This window comes from Chrysemys picta, chromosome 6 (genome assembly GCF_011386835.1).
Source record: "Chrysemys picta bellii isolate R12L10 chromosome 6, ASM1138683v2, whole genome shotgun sequence".
Classification (NCBI taxonomy): Eukaryota; Metazoa; Chordata; order Testudines; family Emydidae; genus Chrysemys; species Chrysemys picta.
This window is the reverse complement of record NC_088796.1, coordinates 45,970,256-45,996,382: the sequence shown is the minus strand read 5'-3', so window position 1 is coordinate 45,996,382 and position 26,127 is coordinate 45,970,256. Positions and strand designations below refer to the sequence as shown.

Sequence of the window (26,127 nt, the reverse complement as noted above, 5' to 3'; positions counted from 1 at the left end):
AATGGGTGTGGATGGAGAGAATAGAATCCAGACTCTGAAATGGTTTGCCTTCAGCTTTGCTTCATTGTTTATTAAACACTTTTTACATGATCTCTTACCAGACTATTGTTGGGCAAGTTACAGCAGATTACAATCGAGAGCAGCTGTGGTTTGCTAATGAAAACCTGATTCTTCAGCTGCAAGCCCTAGCAAGGGGATTCCTAGTCAGAAAAAGTTATGAGGAGAGAAAAGGATTCCTCCAAAAACAGGAACCATCTGTGATCAAAATACAGGTATTGTTGTGTAATATAAAGACATGGTCACTTCTTCTGGGTGTTGGTAGCTTTTTACATGTGACACTGTATGACCTTTGGCAGGGGTGAAAGTAAGTTCAGTGACTTACCGGTACGCTGGGGCCAGCTCTGGCCCCCGGAAGGGGCGGGGCCTACGGCGGAAGGGGTGGGGCTGAGTAAGTCAGAGCCAGCCCCAGCCCACCCTGTAAGGTAAGTGGCCCCCCCACTGTGGTAGCAGCAGCAGCCCGGGGCTCCTGGGGCTATTTAAAGGGCCCGTGGGTCCCCTGCTTCTACTGCCCCAGCCCTTTAAATAGCTGCGGGAGCCCTGGGGAAGCGTCAGGGCTCCTGCAGCTATTTAAAGGACAGGGATGGCAGAGGCAGCTGGAGCCCCGGGCCCTTTTAAATAGTCCCTGGAGCCCCCCGCTAACCCTGGGCTCTGGGGGCTATTTAAAGGGCCTGTGGCTCCCCTGCTTCTACCGCCCCGGCCCTTTAAATAGCTGCCGGAGCCCTGGAGTAGTGGCGGTGGGGCTCCGGTGGCTATTTAAAGGGCCGGGGCGATAGAAGCAGCGGGAGCCCCAGACTTTTTAAATAGCCCCCAGAGCCCCGCAGCCCTACACTAGGGCTCCAGCAGTGGGGCTCTGGTAGCAATTTAAAGGGCCTGGGGCTCCAGTCCCTGCTGGGAGCCCCAGGCCCTTTAAATTGCCCCCTGGGGAAGCCGGGCCGCCCCGGTATGGCAAACTAGCTCTTGCCGGTACGCCATACCGGGGCGTACCAGTTTACTGTCACCTCTGACCTTTTGGGTCTGTTTTATCTTCCTTCCTTCCTTTTGCAGAAAGGACTTCTTGTGGCATTTGTTATTTACAGAACTGAATTGTTGTACAAACACAGGTCCGTGCACTCATTGAAAGAAATGACAAAACTCCAGTTTACAATTGCTATAGATCATGTATAACTGTAGTATTTAACAGGCCAGTTGGAGAAGCCCAGTGATTCTTACCACTAGCTTCTTCCTGAGCACGGCTTCGATGTTTAAATGGGAGTGTGAGAAAAGAGTAGGAGGATGGAAGGTAATTGAAGCTCTAGTTCTCTGCCAAAGCATGTTCACTCAAGAAATGCATTCCTTTCTCTGCTCTCCCCAGTCAGAAGCCATTTGCTTCCGCTTTACGAAGCGAATGCTCGTATAACTGAATAGGGAGAGGCAACATTAACAACTTTGCCTGATTCCAAGAGTCTTACTTGGATTTGCTCAGTGCGCAGTACTCTGAAAGGAGTACAAAGGAAACTTACTTTTTGGTTTTTACAGACCATATCATGCACATCTGCTATACAGACCCAGTACAAAAAATTGCGAGCTCTTTGGGGAGGAATCCTCCAAGACCAGATTCAGCAAGTATGTGTAGCTATCCTCAGAAACTAGATGTAGGAAGTGGTAATAAAACATGTGTTTACACAAGCCACATAAGATAAATGGTGCAAGTCCCCACTGGCTATATCCCTAGCCAGATGTCAACTTCCTGTGGGCATCCCAATAAAATTGGCTATTGGAGTATTAGGAGAAATGAAGTCCAAATGGCTTGTGAGAGAAGCAGACAGGCGAATGATAGAGGTTGGTATCATTGGTAAAACGGGCAACACAATAAGATGAGTTGGTAAGGGGGGGATAGAGATGGGATAGAGAACTGGGAGCCAGATGAAAAAAATTGAGGGTGGTGTGATGAGAAAAGGCAAGAAGAACTTAGCTGGATTTTGAATGGGCCTGAGAGGCTGACAGTGGATGCCAGGAAGGCCAGAAAGGGAAGGAGGTTGCAGTAGTCGAGACTGGTGATGAAGGAGGCCTGGACAAAGTTATACCAGTATAGACAGAGGATAGGGCAGTTCTGTGACACCATGGAACAAGAGGAGACAAGATTTGGAAACTCCCTGGAGGTGCAGTCTTAGAGTCTGAAATCAAAAATGGCATGCAGAGCACTGGACTGAGAGGTTCCAGGCCTGAGTGACACTGAGGCTGACATCCTGGAACAGGAATGGAGTGGTGGACTTACGAGTCATCAGCATAGAGGTGACTGTTGATGCCACAGGAGTGGAGGAGGGCTTGTAAAAGGGTGTAAAGGACGGATGTGCCTCAGTCACGTTTTCTCGTCACTTTTAAATTGAACAGCAATTTCTGTGGAACAAGATCTATAAACTTGTGTATGCATAGTGAAACTAATGGTCACACTACTAACCTGCTTTTTAAAATAGGCTTCCTGGAAGGGATATAAACAAAGGAAAAGCTACACTGACAGGTTGCGGGTGCTTCAAGGCAATGTTGCTGCTATCGTCAAGGTAAACTTCCATCTATGATGAGCGGAATTAAAGTTTGCTCTATGGATAATGATGTTTCCTCATTGTTGGGGGGAATCCAAACACTTGAAAGCCCAAGGAATCTAGGGATAGGGGCTGCTGCAGTAAAACTGCAAGTGTTCCTATTCCGCTGGGCGTTACATGGCAGGCTCAAAGTTCTGACGGCAGCTAGTAATCCAAGAAAACTGCTCTTTGAGTGATTAGTACCGTGAGTCTTCCATTAAAAGCCAGAGGCTGTCAAGTATGATTATTTGCAAAATGTGTTCTATCAGTTTATGAAATGCTGGTGGTGGTAATAGAAATGATACTTAGCTCTTATATAGTGTGTTTGATCGGATCCCAAAGTGCTGTACAAAGGAGGTCATGTCATTATCTCCATTTTATATCCTCGGAAACAAAGGCTCAGAGAGATGAATGTGACTTGGCCAAGGTCACCCAAAAGAGCCAGGAATCAAACCGAAGTCTCCTGAGTCCCAGTCCCACTGGCTAGTCCAGTGTTCTGACTATTAGATCACAGAGCCCAATCATCCCGTCAGCTGTGCATGTGACTCCATTGACTTTGCTCAAGTTGTGTGCTATGCAACTGATGGGTCAGTCAAGCATCTAACCTCGTTTTTTAAAAGAGCCAAATAAAATTAGAGTTGTTCTTAGTTCTCCTACAATTCCTCTTAAGTTTTTATTTGACTTTTAGATTCAGTCATGGGTCAAAATGTGGCTAGCGAGGAAGGCTTACAAGAAACGGCTGCAGTATTTCCAGGATCACGTAAGGCATTTCTCCACCCCACCCCCTTTTGAGGAGAGAACTAATGTAGTAGTAATGCATGTATTTCTTGAAATTACAGATACTGTAGGTTCCCCATATGTCTCTTAACAGAATACATTATAACTGTGAAGACATTAAAACTTTTTCTAATTATACCAGTGTTCAGTAGATGTCTATAGTATTCTTCATTATCTCTCTTCATAGAACATGACCTGTTATTGGAGGTTTCCTGTTCAATGCTTTCTAAAGTGTTTAGTCTTGGTCTTTTCCAGAATGAAGAAATTGTGAAAATACAAGCATTTCTTAGGGCAAACAAAGCTAGGGATGACTACAGAACACTAAGTAAGTGCTGGTGATAAACATTTGAGTGTAAATTGGTGGGGAAACAATTTTTAGGATAAGAGTGTTCAGTTGTGATTTCTAATACTTGAGTCTGGCATTTTTGGCTCTTCAGAATCAGTTAAGTGAAATCATGATACAAACATTTGTTAAACGGTTAATACATTTACATAGAACTACTACACACAGTTCTGGTTACACAAAATATTCTACTCTTGCTCTCAATGACATAAACTCCTTTCTGCAGTTTGGCATTCTGACCATAGATGTCACTATGTACAAAAGGTACAAAAGAATTTTAAACATTGATGTTTATAAATTTAAAGGTATTCTGTGTCTGTGGATGTCAGACCAAGCAAATAAAATATCTAATGAGCTCATTTACCTTAACTGCAGTTGGTGCTGAAAATCCACCCTTGAACGTCTTGCGTAAATTTGCTTACCTCCTGGACCAAAGTGACTTAGACTTTCAGGAAGAACTAGAAGTAACAAGGTTAAGGGAGGAGGTGGTTACAAAAATCCGATCCAATCAACAGCTGGAGAAAGACTTGAACTTGATGGATATAAAGATTGGGCTACTGGTGAAGAACAGGATCTCTCTACAGGTCAGCAGGCTTTGTTTAAACTATTTCTATAGAATGCACTAAAGGCAGTGGAGGTTTGTGTGCTGAAGGAATGCAGGATCAGTTAGGATGTTTCTGGGGAGTGAAGCAGTTGCCTTTTTACTTGTTTAGCGTATGCCAAGAAGAACCACAGTCAATACAACCTATGTAAGAAGTAGCTGTACTGTAGAAAGAGCTTTTGTTGAGAATTGACCTAGGAATGGTCTCAAATAATTGAGGACTGCTGTTCTTTGGAATAGTTAATGGCACACGGCCGTTTTCTATTCTTCCACTTTATTGCCCGCCAGTTAGCTTTTCTTAAAGTATCAGTGGCTCAATGGGGTCAAAAGTAGGAGTTGTATAGTTCCTGGTACCATGTTACTTCACATCTCACTGAATACCAGGTGTTTTTATTATGATAGACATGGGCAGCAGTAATACCCAAAAGCATGAGGTCATTCTTTGTGGTTTTTAAGCAGCTTTCTAACAATAGAACAAATCTGACTTCCAATTTTAAAACTCATTGTAAAGAGTTTGCTCTTCTTAGTTGTCAAAAAGCCTGTATGTGAGCTTGAGGTACCCTGACAATTATCATTTAGTCCACACTGAAATTCCATCCATCAGTAAATTTTTCCCACTGTTTGGGAAGGGGATGCGATAAGATTACACTGGGTTGTTATTGGCATGCCAGAACTTATGTTTTGGAGCCAGGTTTGATTGAGCATGGGAGTTAAGGGTAGGGATTGTGTGTTTAGACAGTCTAATATATTTTTATTGTGAATTTTAACTGATGTAAGATGGCACTCAGAGCTTGATGTTTTGCCTTTTTATAAATCTAAATAAAACTCTCATCATGAGTAAAGTGATGTAGTGATGAACAATATTGTCTAGTTAATGTGCTATATTGGGTCTAAATATAAAAAGAGGTTGATATTATTAAAATCTTTTAATAAATAGACCAATGTAGAAACATCCTATTCAAGGTGGTTGAGAGATGGCAGTGTACCATATTGCTTTATATTTCTGTGTGACTATATATAATGGCCCACTTGTGTCTGTAGGATGTGGTCCTGCACAGCAAGAAGCTAAACAAAAAAAGCAAAAATCAGGTGGAAGAGATGGTGACAGGTGACAAACAGGGCATCAAAGGCTTGAGCAAAGAGAGGAGAAAACAGCTGGAATCCTATCAACACATGTTTTACCTTTTGCAGGTAAGTCTTAATGTGGGGATTAATTTGCCCCCAAATGGCTTGTGTTAAGCAAAACTTTAAAGGGTGCTCATTTCTTGTTCTAATGAGAATGAGGAGGAGAGATTTCTTTGCAGATGTAGTGTACAGTAAATACAGTTACTACAGACCACAGCTGAGCACAGTCAGCAAGTTTTGTTTGCTGGATGATTGATTTTAAACGGGCTTGACAATTAATACTGCATAGTTTAAATTTGTTTCTCTAATAGAAAACAGCTCTATTGGCCTTAAATTGTGCAAGAGATAATTTGTTGCTGTTCCCTTCCTTGAAATTATTTTAAATTCCCAACTCTTTTAGGCTTGCAACTGTCTGCAGTAATATGAGCCTGCTTGGTTTTATGTCTCTTCCTTTTCTCCCTCCACCTCCGTCCTGTCAAGTCAGTTTGGATGCATAGTTCAAATCTGAGCGGGAAACATCACTTTCTTCCACATTATCTTTCAAGTTTAAAAATACTGAAATTACTTTGTGTGTATTGTGTGTAGGGGAAAAAAGCTACTGCATGATTGACATTTTATTATGTAATGTGTCTATTCTTGTGTATTTGTCCTCTATCTGTCTGAATTTGGGTAAGTTTCTTTAGAAGACTTATTTGTCCAGGGAAAGATTGTTTCCCTCCCCCAATTTCGTTTGTGGGGGAGGGGAGGGGTGTATGGCTCCCTCACCCCCCCCCCCCCAGTGTATTTTTAACTCAAAGGACGTTAAGTTTAGGTGTTAAACACCTTTTTTGATGGTGAAATGGCAATATCAAAGTATGGATGTCCCAAAAAATCAGATTTAAGATTTCTAAAATCCGATAACCTTGTAAAGTAAAACTTGTGTACCTTTTATTCCAAGTGACATCAATGTAGATATTGTTTACGTATTATTAGCACATTACATACAGCGAAACTTTAGCAGACATGGACATGTGAATGTTCGAATTACCTACAATAGATCCTCAAAGTTAAGAACACCAGAGTTATAAACTGACCAGTTAACTACACACCTCATTTGGAACCAGAAGTACACAATCAGGCAGCAGCAGAGACCAAAAAAAAAGCAAATACAGTATGGTACTGTGTTAAACATGAACTACTTTTTAAAAAAAAAAAAAAAAGGGAAAGCAGCATTTTTCTTCTGCATGGTAAAGTTACAACTGAACATTGACTTTAATACACCTTTGAAAACTTTTGAAAGAATAACCGCACTGTTTTGTTCAGAGTTACAAACATTTCAGAGTTACGAACAACTTCCATTCCCAAGGTGTTTAACTCTGAGGTCCTACTGTAAATGTATATTTCAGGTAGGTTATGTGTTTTTTAAACTTGTATCATAATAAGGACTAGTGATAAATATTTAGTACTGGCTTCACTTGGCTTTCCATTTGTGGAGGTAGTGCATAGAGTACAGAACTTAGGGAGGTAGTCATTAAAATACTTACAATTGTCATTTGCAAGTTACAACTACACCTCTACCCCGATATAACACGAATTCGGATATAACGCAGTAAAGCAGTGCTCCAGGGGGGCGGAGCTGCGCACTCCGGCAGATCAAAGCAATTTCTATATAACGTGGTTTCACCTATAACGTGGTAAGATTTTTTTTTGGCTTCCGAGGACAGTGTTATAACGGGGTAGAGGTGTACCACTGTGGCATTCACGTTATTTCCCAGGTTTAGTGTTACAATAGCCTAATGCTCAGTATAGTGAATGCTGCATTAAAATTAGGCCAAAAGTGTAAATTTTAATAGTGACAGCTATGAGAAGGTATAGCCTTAACCATGCAAACATAACTTTCATTAGTATTAATGAAAGCTATACGTGTCCATTCAAAGGTGAGCAGACTCCTTATGGCTTGTGCAGGTAGTGGGAAAACTTATCATTTTAGCAATATACAAATCACCCTCTATAATGTTTCTTTCCTAGACTAATCCCATGTATCTGGCTAAGCTGATTTTCCAGATGCCTCAGAACAAGTCAACAAAGTTCATGGATACAGTCATTTTTACTCTGTACAACTATGCTTCCAATCAGCGAGAAGAATACCTGCTTCTCAAGCTCTTTAAAACTGCTCTAGAAGAGGAGATAAAGTATGTACATTGACTAGAACCCCCCCATTCCTCTGAAGATATCCTATCTGTTAGACTTTGAAATTTTCTTTGAACTGCATTCTTAAACTTGCTTTTCATTTGATGTCGAATCATATTTTTATTTGTCAGTGGGGAAATTAAAGTCTTATGTCAGTGGGACTTAATAATAAATTGACTGAGAAGGTTATAAATGTTTTATACCTTAGATTCAGGGAGGCTGTCTCTCTCTGGTAGAGAAGCAAAGTCTGCATAATCTTAGATTTTTGCGTAATCTTGAAGGTAAATACTTACATGTACTAAAAGTACAACTATTTTGGCTTCTTTGTTCCTGTTTTTAGTTTGAATATGCAGTTGAGTTTCAGAGCTTTTATTTTTCTTCACAATTGTAATTTGTAAATGTGTCATAAGCAGAGGGATCATCCTGTGATAGATTGTAATCAATAAATCCCATATTAGCAAAACACTGAAGGCATGTGCTTAAATTGTTCCCAGAACTGGACCTGCTGTATATACTCGTTCATAAGCCAAATTTTTTAGTAAAAAAGGGAAGCATCAGAGAAGGGGGTCGGCTTATGAACAGGTATAGAGAGGGGGAGGTGCGACACGGCCCCTCCCCACAACAGAGGGAGCAAGGAAAGGCAGCAGAGCCAGAAGGGAAGAGGCAGAGCCAGTGTGTCTGCTTCTGGCCACGCTGCTCTCCCCACAGCCTCCAAAGCAGCGGCAACTCCGAGGTTGGCAGGCTGCAGCCACGCTGCCCGGCCCTGCCCGCCGGAGCGGGCTGCGGCCGCGCTGCCCGCCGGAGCGGGCTGCGGCCATGCCAGAGGCATCCTCCCCTTGCCTGCCCCAGCTAAGATGGAAAGGGATGGGATAGGGAGAGTCTGGGGGTCCCGGGCTAGGGGTGGGGTCATGTGGGGGTGGTCACAGGGGTTACACCCCTGACCCCCAGCTTCTCCTCCCCATCCCAGATTTCCCCACCAGTTGTTGTCCCGGCCCGTCAGGGTAAGCCGCTGGCGGGCTGGGACACTTTCTTTACTTAGGTTTACCTCTATGCCTGCGGACGATCGAGAGAAACAAACCGTCTCGGCTCACCAGCGGCTTATCCTGATGGGCTGGGAGCCAAAGTTTGCTGACCCCTGAATTATAGGGTCGGCTTATGAATGGGTCATAAAATTTTTTTCCATTTTTACTTATCCATCTTGGGGGGGTCGGCTTATAAACGAAGCGGCTTATGATCGAGTATATACGGTAAATCGGGTACTAATTGGAATTATTATGAATTCCTGTCAGTCATTATGTCAGGGCCACTTCTACATTTTAATCTTTATTACGTTTCATGAATTGGTGATATATCAAAATAGAAATAGCTTTTATAGATAAAAAAAATCCATAAATTGGAGGGTTACATTGATTTTTAATCAGTACAGAACAGGTTAGTAACTTGGCAATTTTTCTAACCTTTCAAAATTGTATATTTAAAAAATACCTGAAAATTGGTTACAGTGCAGTTAAGGACTGTTTTGTTTTTAATGCAGTTCCAAAGTAGACCAGATACAGGATATAGTCACTGGAAACCCTACTGTCATTAAGATGGTTGTCAGCTTTAATCGAGGTGCTCGTGGACAGAACACGCTGCGTCAGCTGTTGGCCCCAGTGGTGAAGGAAATCATGGATGACAAATCCCTCCTCATCAACACCAGCCCCGTGGAAGTATACAAGGCATGGGTAAACCAGTTGGAAATGCAGACTGGAGAGGCCAGGTAAGTGAGAAAATAGAATAGTTCATCTTCATTCTGTTAATATTTGAGTGATTCCTCGCGTCAGATCCTTTTGTCATTTGGTGAAGCTTTTTCTTCTCTTCCACAAGCAACCATGAAGATGCATTTGGGGTGTATGTTTGATATACTCTAGTTCACTGTAATATAATGAGACTTAATGTATCTTCTGACTGAAGGATTGGAACCCCAATGACGGACTAGCTTATTACACTTCTCTATCTTAAGTACCCCATCACTTTTAATATATGAGCACCTCACAACACCCCTTGAGGATTTTACACATGGGGAACTGAGGCACAGAGAGACTGATTTGCCCAAGGTCACAAGGGAAGTCTGTGACTGAGCAGGGAACTGAACCAGGTCTCCCAAGTTCTAAGCTAATGCCCTAATGTCTGGACTATCCTTCCTCTCAGCACACAAGCTAGTACACAAGAACCCTCACACTATAATAACAATAATAATAATAATATAATAATAATATAGTAACTCCTCACTTAAGGTTGTCCCGGTTAACGTTGTTTTGTTAAGTTGCTGATCTATTAGGGAACAAGCTAATTTAAAGTTGCGCAATGCTCCCTTATAACATCGTTTGGAAGCTGCCTGCTTTGTCCACTCTTTGCAGGATTCTCTGGAAGAGCAGCCCCTCCTTGTGGGGATTAGAATCAGGGGGGTGGCAGCTCCCCTAAATTCTCAGTAAGGTATGTGGCTCGGCAGCTGCCCAGCAGCAGTTCAGCCGTTCCTCCCCCCAGAGCCGTGCTGCTCCTGGCCTTGGAGCTACTCCCTGGAGCTTCTTGCTTGGCAGGGGAGAGGGGTGCTGATATCAGGATGTCCCCCTGCTCCTGCCCCCTCTCTGTGCCCCCTCTCCAGCAGAGGAGAGGGACAGAAAGGAAGAAGCTTGCTGGAAGCTGTTGCATCCTGTCTGAAGTGGCTGATTTGCTTAAAAGGGCAATGTACTTGAAGTGGGGTCAGTGTACTTAAAGGGGCAATGCACGTCCGTGTGTCGCTCTCTCTGTCATGCATGCATCCCCCAGCACTTTGGAAAGTCAGCACCTGTGCAGCCATGCATGTGCTGTCAGGAGGAGGGAGTGGTGCGCTCCCGCTGGATAGCGTGGGTTCATCATGTTCAGTTTTTGCAGGGAAGAGTTTGCAGCTACTGCCCTGCATCTGTTATGTTTCCTCCTTCCTGCCTCAGTCCGTGCTGCCTTTTAGAGTGTGAGAGGCTACATTAATAACAGCGTATTATCCCTTCAGGGCTCAGCTGATTGTTAGTTCATCATTTAGCAGCAAGGCATTCCCTGGGAAATATTCCACCCACCTCAACCAAGCTTCACAATTATTCATTGATGTTACAATATTAAACTGTTCATTTAAAATTCTTTAAAACTTATTCTGTATGTGTATATAATGTCTTTTGTCTGGCGAAAAAAATTTCCCTGGAACCTAACCCCCACCTCTCCTTTTACATTGATTCTTATGGGGAAATTGAATTCGCTTAACATAGTTTCGCATAAAGTCGCATTTTTCAGGAACACAACTACAACATTAAGTGAGGAGTTACTGTAGATGTTTTCCTCTTTGTATCTGGAAGAGGACAGTTCATATAGCTTCCATGGGGTTTTTTTGTTTTGTTTTTGTTTTGTTTTTTATTTATTTTAATTTTAATTTTAAAAAAATGAACTGATAATATTGGTGGGGGTTTTGTTTCTGTTAAAACCAATTCTTCAAGTGAATTTTTTTATTAAGTCACTTGATTTTATGTGTTCTCTGAAATATACATGAAATAAGTAGCTGAGACTGTATAGCATTAAACAAACTTAGTTTTTAATGAACGTTGTTTGTAATTTCATAGTACACAGTTTACTTTAGCCCAGTAAATACCTCTCTTGCGTTTGCAGTAAATTGCCGTACGATGTAACAACTGAACAAGCATTAGAACATCCGGAAGTGATAAATAGACTGGAGTCCTCCATTCAAAGCTTGAGAACAGTAACTGATAAAGTCCTTGTGTCCATATTCTCATCGCTCAGTATGATGCCGTAAGTGCCAAATTACAAGTCCCATAAATTCAGTTCATTTGTACAATAACATTTGATGCAGGATTCAGTATAAACAGCCATCTGTACTGCCTTGATATTATCTGTGATACATGTCTTTATAATAGCAATTCTCCAACAGAGGGAACAGTTCCTCTATATCACATATTCAAAATATGATATAAAACCTAGTGAGCATCTGTAATGTAAATCCTTTTTTTTTTTTTTCATTATCATCTTGTTTTGTGTGTAAATGGTTAGTCTGTGAAAATGCAGTATCTTGATTGAATGGAATGATTCATTTGTTTCATCTAAGTCTTTCCATTATTTTCCTTTTTCATCTGTTCTATATGTAGTTATGGAATGAGGTATATAGCCAAAGTTCTGAAGAATTCGCTCCATGAGAAATTCCCAGATGCAACAGAAGATGAACTATTAAAGGTAGATTTGTGAGGTGATCTGTCAGCAGCTTGTTCTTTCTGCTTATGCCAAAAGCAAGATTTATTGCATATCAGCTTTCTGCAGAATTGTTAACACTTGTATTTACAAAAGCAACAGAGAGTCCTGTGGCACCTTTAAGACTAACAGATGTATTGGAGCATAAGCTTTTGTGGGTGAATACCCACTTTGTCAGACGCATGACAGGACTCTGTTGCTTTTTACAGATCCAGACTAACACGGCTACCCCTCTGATACTCATATTTACAGAAACTTCTGGGGGTGAAGATGAAAGGAATTCCATGTGTTAATATGGCCTGCCTTGGAAAATGTTGCCGAGCATCTGTAGCACTTATAGAAGTCAATGGGCCAGTACCATTGAAAATCCGCTCGGTGGTACTTTGTAGGAAGCTAGGAATATTTGATTGCATGATTTTGCTTCAATACTTATCTTCCATGAAGAATATGACTCTGGTTTTTCAATTTTAACTCTGCTAAAGTGAAATTACTTCAAATGTTTTTTTAATACTATAAATACAATTGGGCAGAGTTATGAGAGCAAACGGTGAATTAATCCATCCACTACACTTGTTTAAGATGCTTATAAATGTTGTGGGAATGTGACATTTGTCTAGACTGGAGCGTGTGTGCTGTCAAGTGATGCAGAATGTTCCTGGCACAGTGCCCTTCCCTTAATCTGTCAGAACCATTGTATTCTGCAGAAGGCAATGTGAAGTCATTCTGTGTGCCTGCCACATAACTACAGGGCTTACATCTTGCTTTAATTAGATATATTTGCATCTCAGTACAGTTGCCAATATCCGTGTTGCATTTTAAAAAATTGAATTGCAATGGATCCAGAATTACTTTGAGGATTTTTTTTTAGTATCCTTCAAAAGACATTATTTTTGTGTTACAATTCTTGTCTGGAGCCATTTTGAGAATTTTAATCTCCGCAGCGAAGTTTATTCTGCTTTTATGTAATAAACAATACAGCTAATATTGTTTACAATAAACACTGTTTACAAGAATTTCTTTGATGCCCATCACCACAGTGCCTGGGGATCACTATAAATTTACATCATTTTAAAACTTCTCTGACAACTACCCTTAAATGGGTAGTGAACTGATTCCACCACAAGGCACCTCTACCCTGCCGACTGACCAGCACAGCTCATCATTTGAAAATCCTTAAATTCAAAAGCAAACATTCCATTGAGTGATGAGGCATGGGCTATGGCAAACTAGCAAAGGAAGTAAGTACTAGATGTCAGGAGTCCTTCACTTCTCACCCACAGGAATTCAACTCTTGGGTCAGCTTAGTACCTGGTACTCTAATATAACAGAAGAGGCAGTTTCTGAAAACCAACCAATAGACCAGTGTCCAAGGCATTCACCTGGGTTTTGGGAGACCCTGGTTCAAGTCCTTGTTTCAGATTGGGCAGAGTATGAACATGAATCCAGATTTCTCACATCCTATGTGAGTGCCCTGATCCTTGGGTCATTGACTGGTTTGGGCCTGGTTGGTCTCTCTACTGCCCATCCTGGTTTTTTCCTCAAAAAAACTGCAAAAGTTCTCAGTTTCATCACAGTGCTGAATGGGCAAATCTTCTGAATTCCCAAATATTCACAGGACAGGAAAACTGTTTCCTACCCAGTTCTAATGGATAAAAGTAGAATTTATCAGGCCACTTTAAAAAAAAACAAAAAAAAACCAAAAAAAATCTCTACTAAAATATTTGGGATGGGCTAGAAGTTTGGGATAAAGATTACAGCCAGCTCAAAGAGAATGGAACCTCTTATTTTTGAAGTTAAATAATATGTAAACTTTAAAAAAAATTCTCTCTGCACTTCCTGCTTTTAGGTTGGATAGAAAATACAAATTTTACAAATGTCTATCCTCAGTATTTCTGATTCAGCTGAAACAGGATAGTAATGGAAAACTTATTTGAATGAGAATAGGATTTATTATAACTTGATATATGCATCCAAAATTTCAGATATTTAAACATTTTTTTTTAAATGTGATATTAAAAAATTAGACCTGGCCAAAATTCTGATGAAATGAGAAATCTTGGAGGGAGATGGCACTCTTTTCCTATTTGGGGGGCGGGGGTTGTTTTTGTTTTTTAAAACCAGTTGTTATAAATATACTCTTGGTGCAAGTGCCCATTACTAAATAACATCTTTTTTTTATCTCTGTGGGATCACTAGACTTTTCCAGTTAGCTAACTAGATAATACTTACATCAGAAGTTGTTTTCACAGATTGGTCTCTACCACCTCTTAGTTAATGATTTCTTAGAATCTAAACCAGGAAATGTGTAGTTTTTGGTGGGCTTTCTAAGAATGTAATAAAGTGTACATCAGGGAAGAAAAAAATTCTCAAAGTATTTCTTCTATAGATTGTTGGAAACCTCCTATACTATCGCTACATGAACCCGGCCATTGTTGCTCCTGATGGTTTTGATATAATTGACATGACAGCTGGAGGCCAGATACACTCTGACCAGAGGAGGAATTTAGGGTGTGTGGCGAAAGTCCTTCAGCACGCTGCTTCTAACAAACTCTTTGAAGGAGAGAGTGCGCATCTTTCATCTATGAATACTTACCTGTCGCAGACGTATCAGAAGTTCAGGTGTGAAAACCTCATGCAAATGTTTATTCAATGTAAACTGTTTGGGGGTGGATAAGGTAGACCTACTCTATTTACCTAACTATAATTCAATAAATAATCCTTCATATAGAAATCGCTCTGCCTTGTTCTATAATGAAAAATAACGTGCTGTATTTCCAGTTCAGTACTATTGTTTAGCAAGTAATTTTAGTATTGTTCAGCAGTATTCAGTCATCCAAATAGGAAGTTTTAATGCAAAATTAAGTATGTGAGTCTAATGGAGCATTTCATTGTATAACACACACCAATGCTTGCTTTAAGTAAGCAGAACAGCTGATCGTTTTTCTGTCTGGTGGCTGAGATTACGCCTCTGTAAATGGAAACTATTTCCCAGGCAGGAAGAGCTGTCTTTTTTTTTTTCTTTTTTTTTCTGTATGTCTTTCTTTCTCTTTTTTTTTTAACTTTAGCCATCTCAGCTGAGAGAAACAATTGTAGGAAATGACAATTTAAATATTTTGCTAAAAAGTGTCTCGGGAAAATCCAGACCTTCTGTGTTGCAAGGGAGTTGTTTGAAATTTATGCTCTTTACCTTGTAGCTTTTTTGGGTGGTTATGATCATGGAATTATCACGAGACAGCAGAACATTTCAAATGTACATTAATTATTCCTTTTAGAAGGGTCTCTTCTATATGAAAAAGAAAATATCTTTTTAATGAGGACTACTCTTATAACCTTCATTAGGCAATACATGAGCAAGGATACTAAAGCAGTTTAGTCATTTTATTAATTAATAACAAAAACAAAGAGGCGGAAGACCTGCTCGTTGTGTTTAATTTGGCTCTGAACTTTACAAAAAGAAGAATCCCATATCTCATTAAATTTAACTTTTTGCTGAAAATTGGTGATATGTCTCCAAGGAGGATGCTAACCTGAGAGGGTTAGAATCTGCTCTGTTACGAAGTGTGAGATGAGAGATTTTTCCATTATCTCTGCAATACCTTTCTTAGTTATCAATAAAAATGCTGAGAAACTGATTCCTGCTTCTGAAACACTGGATGGCTTCTGTATGTCTAGATATAGATAGTGGTATAGACATAGTAACACTTTGGCCTAGTCTTCACTTACCGGCTGGTCCGGCGACACGCCATCGATGTTCTGGGATCGATTTATCGCGTCTGGTTAAGACGCGATAAATCGATCCCGGATCGATCCCGGAAGTGCTCACAGTCGGCGCCGGTACTCCAGCTCGCCGAGAGGAGTACGCGGCATCGACGGGGGGAGACTTCCTGCTGCGTCTGGACCGCGGTAAGTTCGGACTAAGGTACTTCGAATTCAGCTACGTTATTAACGTAGCTGAATTTGCGTACCTTAGTCCGATTTGGGGACTTAGTGGGGACCAGGCCTTTGTGTTAACACCTTTTGTGTATTTTCCCCTAGTATTCTTACACTGTAACAATCCCATAATCTTGCCAGATATCCTTCTATTTTGCACAGTGTTCCTGGGCACCAAACAGTTAAACATTGCAATGGAGCAATGCAGGGACTTTAAATATGTTAAATTTAAACACCTCTGACTGCCCTGTATCATTCAGACAGCCTGTATTAGTGTGCATGAGATTTAATTACTGCTCCTAAACTTTGACAATATTATGAGCTGCTTTCATACAATGAGTGTAACCATTGATGCAAAGCATCTTTCCTTTCTATCTTCTGGAGGATTATTTTTAATCCAGATTCTAGACTAGATCCCTCAGAACATCTTTAAAAATAAATGTTGCCAAATAAATCTTGCTTAGAACTTTGTAGCTGAAAGGGAAAAATCTTATTTTGAAGAAATAAACCTGCTGGTCTCTCTAGGGACAGGTAACATTTAAGCACTCCTATTTACATTGTGACATGCTGCTTACGATTTGTACACTGGCATTCCTATGCAGCTTTAATAGATTGTAGCAGAAATATTCATATAGCTTGCATTTCAAACAAGAAGCTTATTCCAATTCTCTACAGTTAGCTAAAACATGTTTTTCTTATTGTATAATTATTTAACCTATCTTTCTGATCTTACTACTTTCTTAGGAATTTTTTTCAGATAGCATGTGATGTTCCTGAGCCAGAGGAGAAATTCAATATTGATGAGTACTCTGATATGGTAACCCTCAGCAAACCTGTCATATACATCTCCATTGAAGAAATCATCAATACCCATTCAGTAAGTAAATGGAAAGAAACTAGCTAAACAACTACTGTTTAATCTGTTCGTGGGAAATTTCTCAAATCACTTTTTGGGAAATGAGTAATTTTTCCATAAAATCACAGAATAACTGTGGTGTTCTGTATTGGCTTTCCTAAAATGCCATGAAGGAATTCCTTTACTCTTCCTTTCTGATAGTCTCTTGTCCAAGTAGAAGATCATCTCAATGTCCAAGTGTATGGAATAACCTTAGAACCAAACTTTTCTTAACATTTATTGTAACTTGTACTGTATGGTGCAGGAGAGAATTGCATTTCCACCACATTAGCCCCAATGGGAATGGTAGAGACAACAGTTTGGAAACAAGTGTTAACCAAAATAAGAATCTGACAATAAAATGTAAAGTATTTTTTTCTTTCAGAGCATTTAGCTGAAAAGGAAAAAAATTGCAGAACTTCTTATTGGCATATAGTAGTTATGAACCATTTGTAGTTTATTTGAATTACAAACTTCCTATTGGTAAGAAAGGGGACTTTGACTTTGAGATAAAGTAAAATCTTGTACATTTTATGACTTTGGTATTCCATCATGTGTTTGGCTGGAAGCAGATGCAAGAGTGTGATTTAGAGGGCAGTGGTATCCTGCAAGTATGTTTATTCTGGATAAGGAACAGATGAAATGCAGAAACTGCAGTTCCTAGTGTGATTCACTAGGATATAATTTAGATGTATACCATATGGTCCTTCCACAGCTAGTATACTACCAGTCATCCACTAACGTGCAAAACCCAGAAATGTTAAATCATGGATATTCTTTTAAAAATATGGAATACTTCACTCCCAAGACAGTGAGTTAAAAATTAGCCTTACTCATGCAAGAACTAATGGCTAAACCTACCAGGAAATATAGTGTTTGCTAGATTAAAGACAACTGCTACTTCAAGTTTGAATTGAGGATGTATTTGTTTCATTTCCTATCTGTTTGTTTGTCAACACTTAACTTGTTTCATTTAGGTGTCCAGCATGATATTCAACTCCTGCTATGCTATTGTCAAATTTGTGACTTAGAAGCTGAATCTCAGATGGTGCAAATGATTATGGAGAACCTCTCATTTGTTACTTTGTGTGTAATCTGGTTTAGTGTGTTCTGTACTTCATCAGATTAACTGAACACTTTTGATATAAATTACTTGTCATGCGGTAGAACACTAGTCAAAGGGGACAGTCTTTTCTTCCAAGATTTCATGTAGTTCATATGTGTATGGAGGAAGTAGTTAAGACTTGAAACAAGGCAGCTTTATATCTAAAGATTCTAAATTTCTGTATGTCTTAAACTTGCAATTTCGGTGTACGCATGTATACATGCACAGCATACACTATATAAAATATAATGCCAGGGCACTCATGTAGATGAGACTGAGGGGAAATTTTCAAAAACAAAATGTTAGTTATGCACCAAACTGCCATTTGTGTCTTTGAATGTCTCCCCCAGAATCTTTAATGTGCCTTTGATTTCCCGGATATGAAGTTTTTTAGCTGCCTCTATATTTCAGTGAATACAACTTTTGATTTGAATAGGCTTTTCACTCTCTAAACTATCAGAGTTCTGAAATCTGTAAATATAGCATATGTTTTACTCCACTTGTATTTAAATTCAATATAAACTGGTGGCCATGGGCACCATAACCTTAAAACAGACTTCCATAGTAAGAATCCTCTTTATGTGGAAAACAGACCTTGGGAACTAGCAAACACAAACTGTTATCAAACTCTGCACAGTGCCACTTGCTTCCTGAAGTAAATGCTAGTGATAGGTACAGAAACGAGCAGTCTAATTACAGGAAATTCATTCTTCAGGCCCATACCATTCGTGCTTTTTTATAATGCAGCATATACAAGTTTGTTCTCAGAGGCTTTTTATGGACAGCGGAACTATTCCTCCTTGGAGGTGTGCACAGCTGCCATACAAGTTGTATTATTAATAGTTTGTACTTCCTGTTATCTTGGTGCCAAGAAAATCACTGATACTGGCAATAGGAGCATATTGGAAAAGTAGCAAATTGATACCACAGGAGTAGGAAATCCTATATTTAAAAAACATACAGCAATAGACAGCAGCAGCGTGAGCCTCCTCGTTCTGCATAGCATGGTGTGAATTAACCCTGCTCTGATGAGGTCACCATTATGAAGAAGACAGTTCAGTCCCCTTGTCCATTAAGGTCCTGATCCAACAAAGCACTTCAGCATATGCTTAAGTGTCTTGCTGATCAGAGGCCTTATTCCTTGGTCTCTGAGACTGTCAAGTGAAGTGCCAATTCTGGTTCTGTTTAGCGGTGATGTTTTGTTAATCGTTTTAAGCAGCTGCTAAATCAGAGCTTTTCCCCATGTGTGTTAATATTTTGAGGACTCACTCCCTTCGGTTTGTGTATATTTGCTTGCATTCTAATATTGATCCAAGGGTGAGCCAACCATCAGACTGGGAAATAGAATTATCAGTCTTGAAACCATGGCCTGTAAGCAAGCACTTTCTTTCCTTCAGTGCTCCATAGTCCTTATTCATGTTGTAAGCCCACTGTGGCTCTGAAGACTTTATTTTGAGCATTCTGTTTGTGAGTCTATTGCACCATTTGGAGAAATGGAGTATTTCAGTGGTTTCGCTGATAATCATTTTGTTTGCACTTGTTTATAGCTGCTGTTAGAACACCAGGATGCCCTTGCTCCTGAGAAGAATGACCTACTGAATGAATTGCTGGAGGGGTTAGGGGCTGTTCCTGATGTAGAGTCTTTCCTTGGTAAGTTTTCTCTTTCTCTCTGTCTTTCCCCTTCTCTTCCCCCCCCCCCCACCCCCTTTGGTCTGTTCATGATAGTAATACAGGGACTGGCCCTAAACTGGTATATGGGAGGGGGGGGGGGTACTTGTTTGGCCTCTTCAGTGTCTACAGAATTTAAGACTTTTTCCTAAAATGATTTTTGCAGCTATTATAACTGAAAAGATATTCTAAAATGAGAATCAAAGGAGAGCTGTCTCCCAGAGTCCACAGTAGCTCTGAGAGGTATGAACTACTCACAATGGGTATTTATTCTGGAGCATAATGATATCATTTAACTCTCCAACATCAATAATTTCAGCAGAAACATCTAGCTCTCTGTAATTGAATAGAGTACTATCACATATTTAAATAACCTGACTGAATGTATGGAAGGGGCTGTGCAAACCCAATTTCCATAAAAGTAGACCGACTTTAATTTTGAGAAGTAGTCCTCTATAGAATAGTGAAACAGGCAAAGGATGTGATACACCAATGAACATACTGGAAAATTTTCTAAAAGCAAATTCAGTCTGATTATTGATAAGAGGCTATGAAGAGAAGTAAGTCAGTAACAATGAGTTTGGATTTGTGCCAGACAAATCAATGATGGATACTATCTTTACATTATGATTGCTAGTGGAAAAATAGAGAAAAGAGGTCTTGAGAAGGCTTAAGAGCATGTTCTGAGAAGTCATATAGTTTAAGAGGATGAAACAGATATCTGAAAGCTATCAGACTCATCCAGGACATGTATGCGGGTGCTGCTACCACAGTTAAAAAGTCATGTGAAGTAATTGAACCATTTCAGTTAAGAGTCAGAGTGCATTGAGATTCTGCACCAAGCCTCTTTTTGTTCACCATGGTGCTTGATGCGGTTACAGAAAACATTCAGAGTGGCATGCTGATGCATGCTTTTTGTAGATGATGTGCTTGTGGGAGAGAGCAGAGGGGAAGTGGAAAATTTAGTGAGTGGAAGTGCATACTTGAAACAAATGGCATGAAAGTCAGCAGAAAGTCTGTAGATTCAATGATAACTTTCCGGAAGGCAATGAGACACTAAGTCTGGGGGGCCAGCCACTAGCAAAGGTATAGAAGTTCCTAGGTTCAATAGTACAGGGTAATGGTGAACTCAGTGACAAAGCAGAATAGGAACGTCATGGACTACATGGAGAGAAGTGAGTGAAGTGATATGCAGTAGGAGTTAGGAGAAACTTTTCTATTTGATAGGCAAAGATCTGTACAGTAATTATTAGGCCTGTACTTTTTGTATAGCTCTGAATGCTCAGCACCAAAGAAGAGATAGGAGCGGATCTTGAATACGATGGAAATTAAAATGTTAAAATTGTTGCTTGAAGTTACAAGGATGGACCATCAGAACAAACACATTAGGGGGAAGAGTGACGGTGAGACCAATTATAGGAAAGCTGAGGGAATCCAGGCTTAGATGGTTTGATCACATGAAAAGAAGATCAGAAGAATATACAGGAAACAGGGTGTTCAACTTAAAAATGGAGGATAAGAAAAGGGTGGGGATGCTAGATGGATGGATGCTATATAAAAAGGTTTGATCATCTGTGGAGTTTCCAAGGAACTGCCTCAAGGCAGACTGGAATGGAGAAGGACACAGAGCTGACCCAACATAGATGGGACTAAGGCTAGAAGAAGATGAATAGAACTATTAATATTAGTGCAGGGATCACACCACCTCTGTTTAGAAAATGTCTAGCATATTTTGGGTGCCTCAGAAACAAGTTCATAATAGGAACACTATCAGTAATGATTACCCTACCACAGTTCTATTTTTATTATTTTAATTTTTTTCCTGATTATGGAAGTTAAATAACTGCACAACTTCTTTGGTAAAGAAACACATCTATTTGAGCCCTATCTGGATAACTGTCTTGAAAGAAAAATCTGATTTAAGGTGGCAAAAATCACAGGTTTTAGTATTTCAAAAATCTTTGCCTAGATATATAGATAGGTAACGTCTATTGGATATTTTCAGAAAATACAAAATACTACAATTTTCCTGTTTCTAAATGGAGGGATGGTATTAATTGTATTTAATTCAAAATTTTTCTTCAGCCATAAAAAAAGTTATTTGTCTAGATATAGTACATGTGGATAGATCTTTGAATAGTTTTCTGTTTCCTTTAACATGTTTCCCAGGATTCTGGTTCATGCTCCAGTTCTTGTCACGTCAGTGAACTGGCAGAATAAGAGCCATATTTTTTCCTACAGGGGAAGGAGCTGTTGATCCCAATGATCCTAACAAGGAAAACACATTGAGTCAGCTTGCAAAGACAGAGATTTCACTCTCTTTGACCAGCAAATATGAGTTACAGGAAGGTGAAGATCAAGATCTCAAAGGGTTGATGATAAAGTACGGGTTTGTTCATTATATATATATATCTTTTGGACAATGTTTTTGTTAAAACAAGCAATACCAGTAATGTAAACTAACTTTATAACTTTATTCAGGTTTGTAATTACTTTAGTGTTCCAATTGGAAATTTAAAAAACAAGTGTTTTTCAGACTGCATGTCCGTCCCCCCATCCCCCCCCCCCCCCACACACACACACACACAGCCATTCATTTGACTGACGGTCTACAAATAGTTAAGTCCATAGCTTGGGCCTTTTGGTTGACGTAAAGACAGTCCGATGCTTTGCCAGCCACTAGCCAAATCCTGTGCTGACCCGTACCTTGTGCAACCTCCTTGGCAACGCAGCATGAGGTCAAAGATAGTGTTATAATCAAAACTTAAGGCCAGATTCAGCATGAAATTTGCCCCCTAAGAGTTTGGGATGTAATTCTGGCAAAACTCCAAGGCTAGTTAAGACTTAAACCGCTGTTTTCAAACTTCAGTGCTTTTGAAAAATCTACTTTAGACACCCAAGTGACTTAAGATCACAAATCCTCTTGGAAGTGAATGAGATTGGTGCTTCTAAGTCACTTAGGCACATATGAAAATCCCAACACTAAATCCTTATTTGGACACCTAGATAAGTTTCTTGATTTTCAGAGGTGCTAAGCACCCACAGCTTCTATTAATGTTAATAGGAATAGTGGTGTTCTGAAAAACACAACACACTTATTTAGATCGGGGAATTACAAACTCACTTAGTATGGACCACATCTGGACTGTCTCTCCTCCCTTTGCCATTGGCTGCAGAGGTTGCTCATGACATAATAACCAAGACTTGAGTGAAGTATGACCTGGCAAGAGGGAAACCGTGAGAAAACAGTTTAAAGCATGAATACAACAGTAAGATGTGTATATAGCTAGATTGTACCTCTAATTCTTTATGGTTTTTACCTCCTCTTTTTGGGGGGGGGAGGGGGAGCAGAGGTGATGAAATACCTTTTGATGCTTAAAGATTTGATATTGTTGGATTTCATTAAATGAAAAGTAACATTTGACAGGTTTAATGTTCTTTTGAAGTTTGACATGTTAGGACAGATTTTCCTCATTCATTAGAATTTAGTTTATTCTGTGTACGTTGTTTTCTTGTATTAAGAAGGTTCTGTTTTATAATATTGCTGATGTGCGTCACACAAAGATTAACTTGTTTTTCAGGAGTAACGTAAGCCTTTTGTCATCAGTGGTTTGGGCTCTTTTCCAGTTTGTAATATCCTTAGCATTGTAACAGATAATTAAACTAACTTTTAATTAAGAAATAAGAATTTTAACTCCTATCAATTAGAAATGTAGAAATAAGCATCTTTCTGATGTATTAAATTTCCTTAGCAAGCTCATTATATGGGTGTCAGAAAAACTACCAGCACATTTCACATAGGTCATCAAATGGTTATTAGTTTAGGTCATATGGACCTAGCTCAGATTCAGACTATTGACCTGAAAAGAGAAGGATCTGTATCAAATAAACCAGTCACGTCTCCACCCCATCCAAAATCTTTCGAAGTCTGAAACAAACTTTGTAAAACATCGATATTTTAGCTCTTACGAAGTTATGGCTACTTGCATTATTGCACACTGTGAAATAGATACTGTCCTAACACATGATCTTTTCCATAATTCAAGATGAGTTGCTGTCTAGACTGGAAGGCAAATCCAACTCTGCCCTCTTTCCTCTAAATTGAAAACACTTGGAAATGTTTGTCTGACCAGTATTTGTACAGGATGTTACTGTCCTCTTAGCTCACAAACATTGCATGACTTACCCAGGGGGAGAGAATAATATTCACTGGCTTCCTTTTTCTTCAGATGATTGAAAAATACTATTGGTAAAACCTGTAGGCAAGTGCATTATATCAAAAGTTCTGCATAGCTATTTTTATTTTTAAATTAACCTCATCCCTATTTCATTGGATATATTCACATTTAACCTACTTGCAAATTATGAGTTGTTCAATATCTCTTTTCACTATTGAAAATGGATGCAAGTGCTAACTTTCTAAAACTGCTATTTTTACACTTTTTTTCACAACCTGTGGGCTGGCTAGACAGTCTTTTAAAATTAAACCTCATTCTATGCAGGCCTATAGTGCAGCTACAATCTCACTCAGCAGTGCTCATACTGAACACCAATATTTTTAATGTCAGAGGGGTAGCCATGTTAGTCTGGATCTGTAAAAAGTAACAGAGTCCTGTGGCACCTTTTAAGACTAACAGATGTATTGGAGCATAAGCTTTCGTGGGTTCTCCAATACATCTGTTAGTCTTAAAGGTGCCACAGGACTCTGTTAATATTTTTAATGTACTTACTGAATCTGAAAAGTAATTTAGCTTTATTGACTGGCAACTGAAGCTTTACTTTGCAGGAAAGTCATTTTACCACAGTATTTACAATTGCAAGCACACACTCTACAATTCTTAACCTTAAGGATGTTTTCCCTGAACAAATCTTACAATTTAGCTGGTAGAGAGAACTGCCTCTAGAATTTCCCACACATTGAGCATACAGTTTTATGGTCCAGGAGATAAAGATTTAAATGAAAAGGAAAGGGATTGGTTTGCCATCAGTACAGCAGTTATTCATGCTTATTGATCTGAAACGTAACTTTCAAACACTTCGGGGGTCCTTTTTGGTAACTTTGCATATGTAGTTTGATGTAAAGCTACTTACATGACTTCTGTAGTTTCTAAAACAAAACACTAGGTAAGCATATAGGAACATCTCAACACATTTGTATTATTTATATGACATCAGTGTCTAGACAACTTACAGACAGAATGACAAGGTCTCAGCCCTGAGCAACTTAAAGCTCACATAGACAATGTAGAGATGAAGGATGAGGAAAGGGATTGGAGTGAGTGGTGATATTTACTATATGGCTTAGTAGTGCCACCATTTTATTTCAGTTTCTTTTTTTTTTTCTTTGTTTGCAACCAGTTTCTTCTGTAATTGGGATCGATGGCATGAAACTATTGTTTAAATTAAAGCTTAAGTTTTGCTCTCTCTGCAATCTCTCAGTATCTATATTTCATGCTCTTTCTTTGTTAGAGAGTGTCTTCTCAGTTTCTGCTAATCTTATCTTTAAAGGGCTTTTTCAAATTGATTGATTTATGCAGAGTTGAACTACAGTTTCAATTGTAAATAATCATAGCTGACTTAGGATGTTTGTTCAATAACTCTTGCACCTTTTAGAATAGACATTAATTATAAAAACTAGCCATCTAGTTGGTGTGTCAATTGAAACTACCCATAAGTCAGTGCTAAGAACAGTTTTTTGCCTCATTCCCATTCAAACATCTCACTAAATATGATTCCTGCAAAACTGGACTTTTGTACATTTGTAGGGCAACCTAGAGAAACTTTCATGCTGCATCTGCTCTATATCTAAATAGTGAATATGAGTTTAGGTAGCTGACAGTCTGCAAGCTGTTATGAATATTAAATCATCACTCTTTAAAAGTATGTTTTATTAATCATATTGGGAGATGGTTTCAAAATGTATATTGATTGTTTGGTGCTTTTGTAAAATAGTAATGCATGTGTATAGTATTTGTGATAACCACAGATATTAACCCACCAGTTTATGTGCATAATTGGACAGTGAGTGTTTACAGGAACTTCTAGTTTGGATTATGTGTTTGTGAAATGACTCCTAGGGCATGCACACTTCTCATAACAGTAGTGCAATGGTGGAAATACACTGCGCTTCTCACAATTGAAAAGATGAGCTGCTAAAATGCTCAGAATCCTCTTACCTACACCAATCTGGGCCAGGGGGGCTCATATTCCAATATTCATGCACTAATTAGATATTTTGGGAAATATATGCCCTAACTTATTTCTCTAGAAGTAGCTTCTTTTGGAGTTAGTGAACTGTAGCTTTTTAAAACAAAGATAAAGGTCATGAATGTGTGAAGTATGATAAATTTTTATAATCTCTTTAAGAAGTTCTGATTACTAAAGACTTGTTTAAGCTCTGCTTGAACAAGACTAGTTTCTCCATTGCCTTGAGGGAGAGTGTTGCCTAGTGGATAAGGCACAGAGCTGAAGGCCTGGGTTCTAGCCCTAGCTTTACCATTCACATGCTGTGACCTTGGCCAAATCATTTCATCTTTGGCTGTGTCCCATCTCAGCCTGTCTATTTTTTCTATCTGTTTGTACAGTGCCTAGCACAATGGGGCCCCAAGTTGGTTGCGCACTTCAGTAGCT

The 26,127-nt window shown here is 39.4% G+C and overlaps 1 protein-coding gene across 2 annotated transcripts in view; it reads left to right on the top strand.

The window, feature by feature from the left end:
- The window catches only part of IQGAP2 (IQ motif containing GTPase activating protein 2), a 253,895-nt gene that overhangs the window by 208,408 nt on the left and 19,360 nt on the right, over positions 1-26,127 (top strand). For both annotated transcript variants that reach the window (XM_008167529.4, XM_065550077.1), the window contains 14 exons: positions 102-272; positions 2,514-2,597; positions 3,307-3,378; positions 3,651-3,720; positions 4,114-4,322; positions 5,381-5,530; positions 7,472-7,635; positions 9,168-9,392; positions 11,306-11,446; positions 11,800-11,884; positions 14,286-14,518; positions 16,574-16,706; positions 19,377-19,479; positions 21,739-21,880. In XM_008167529.4, the coding sequence (XP_008165751.2) occupies positions 102-272; positions 2,514-2,597; positions 3,307-3,378; positions 3,651-3,720; positions 4,114-4,322; positions 5,381-5,530; positions 7,472-7,635; positions 9,168-9,392; positions 11,306-11,446; positions 11,800-11,884; positions 14,286-14,518; positions 16,574-16,706; positions 19,377-19,479; positions 21,739-21,880 (1,982 nt within the window). The remainder of the gene's footprint in view (positions 1-101; positions 273-2,513; positions 2,598-3,306; positions 3,379-3,650; positions 3,721-4,113; positions 4,323-5,380; positions 5,531-7,471; positions 7,636-9,167; positions 9,393-11,305; positions 11,447-11,799; positions 11,885-14,285; positions 14,519-16,573; positions 16,707-19,376; positions 19,480-21,738; positions 21,881-26,127) is intronic.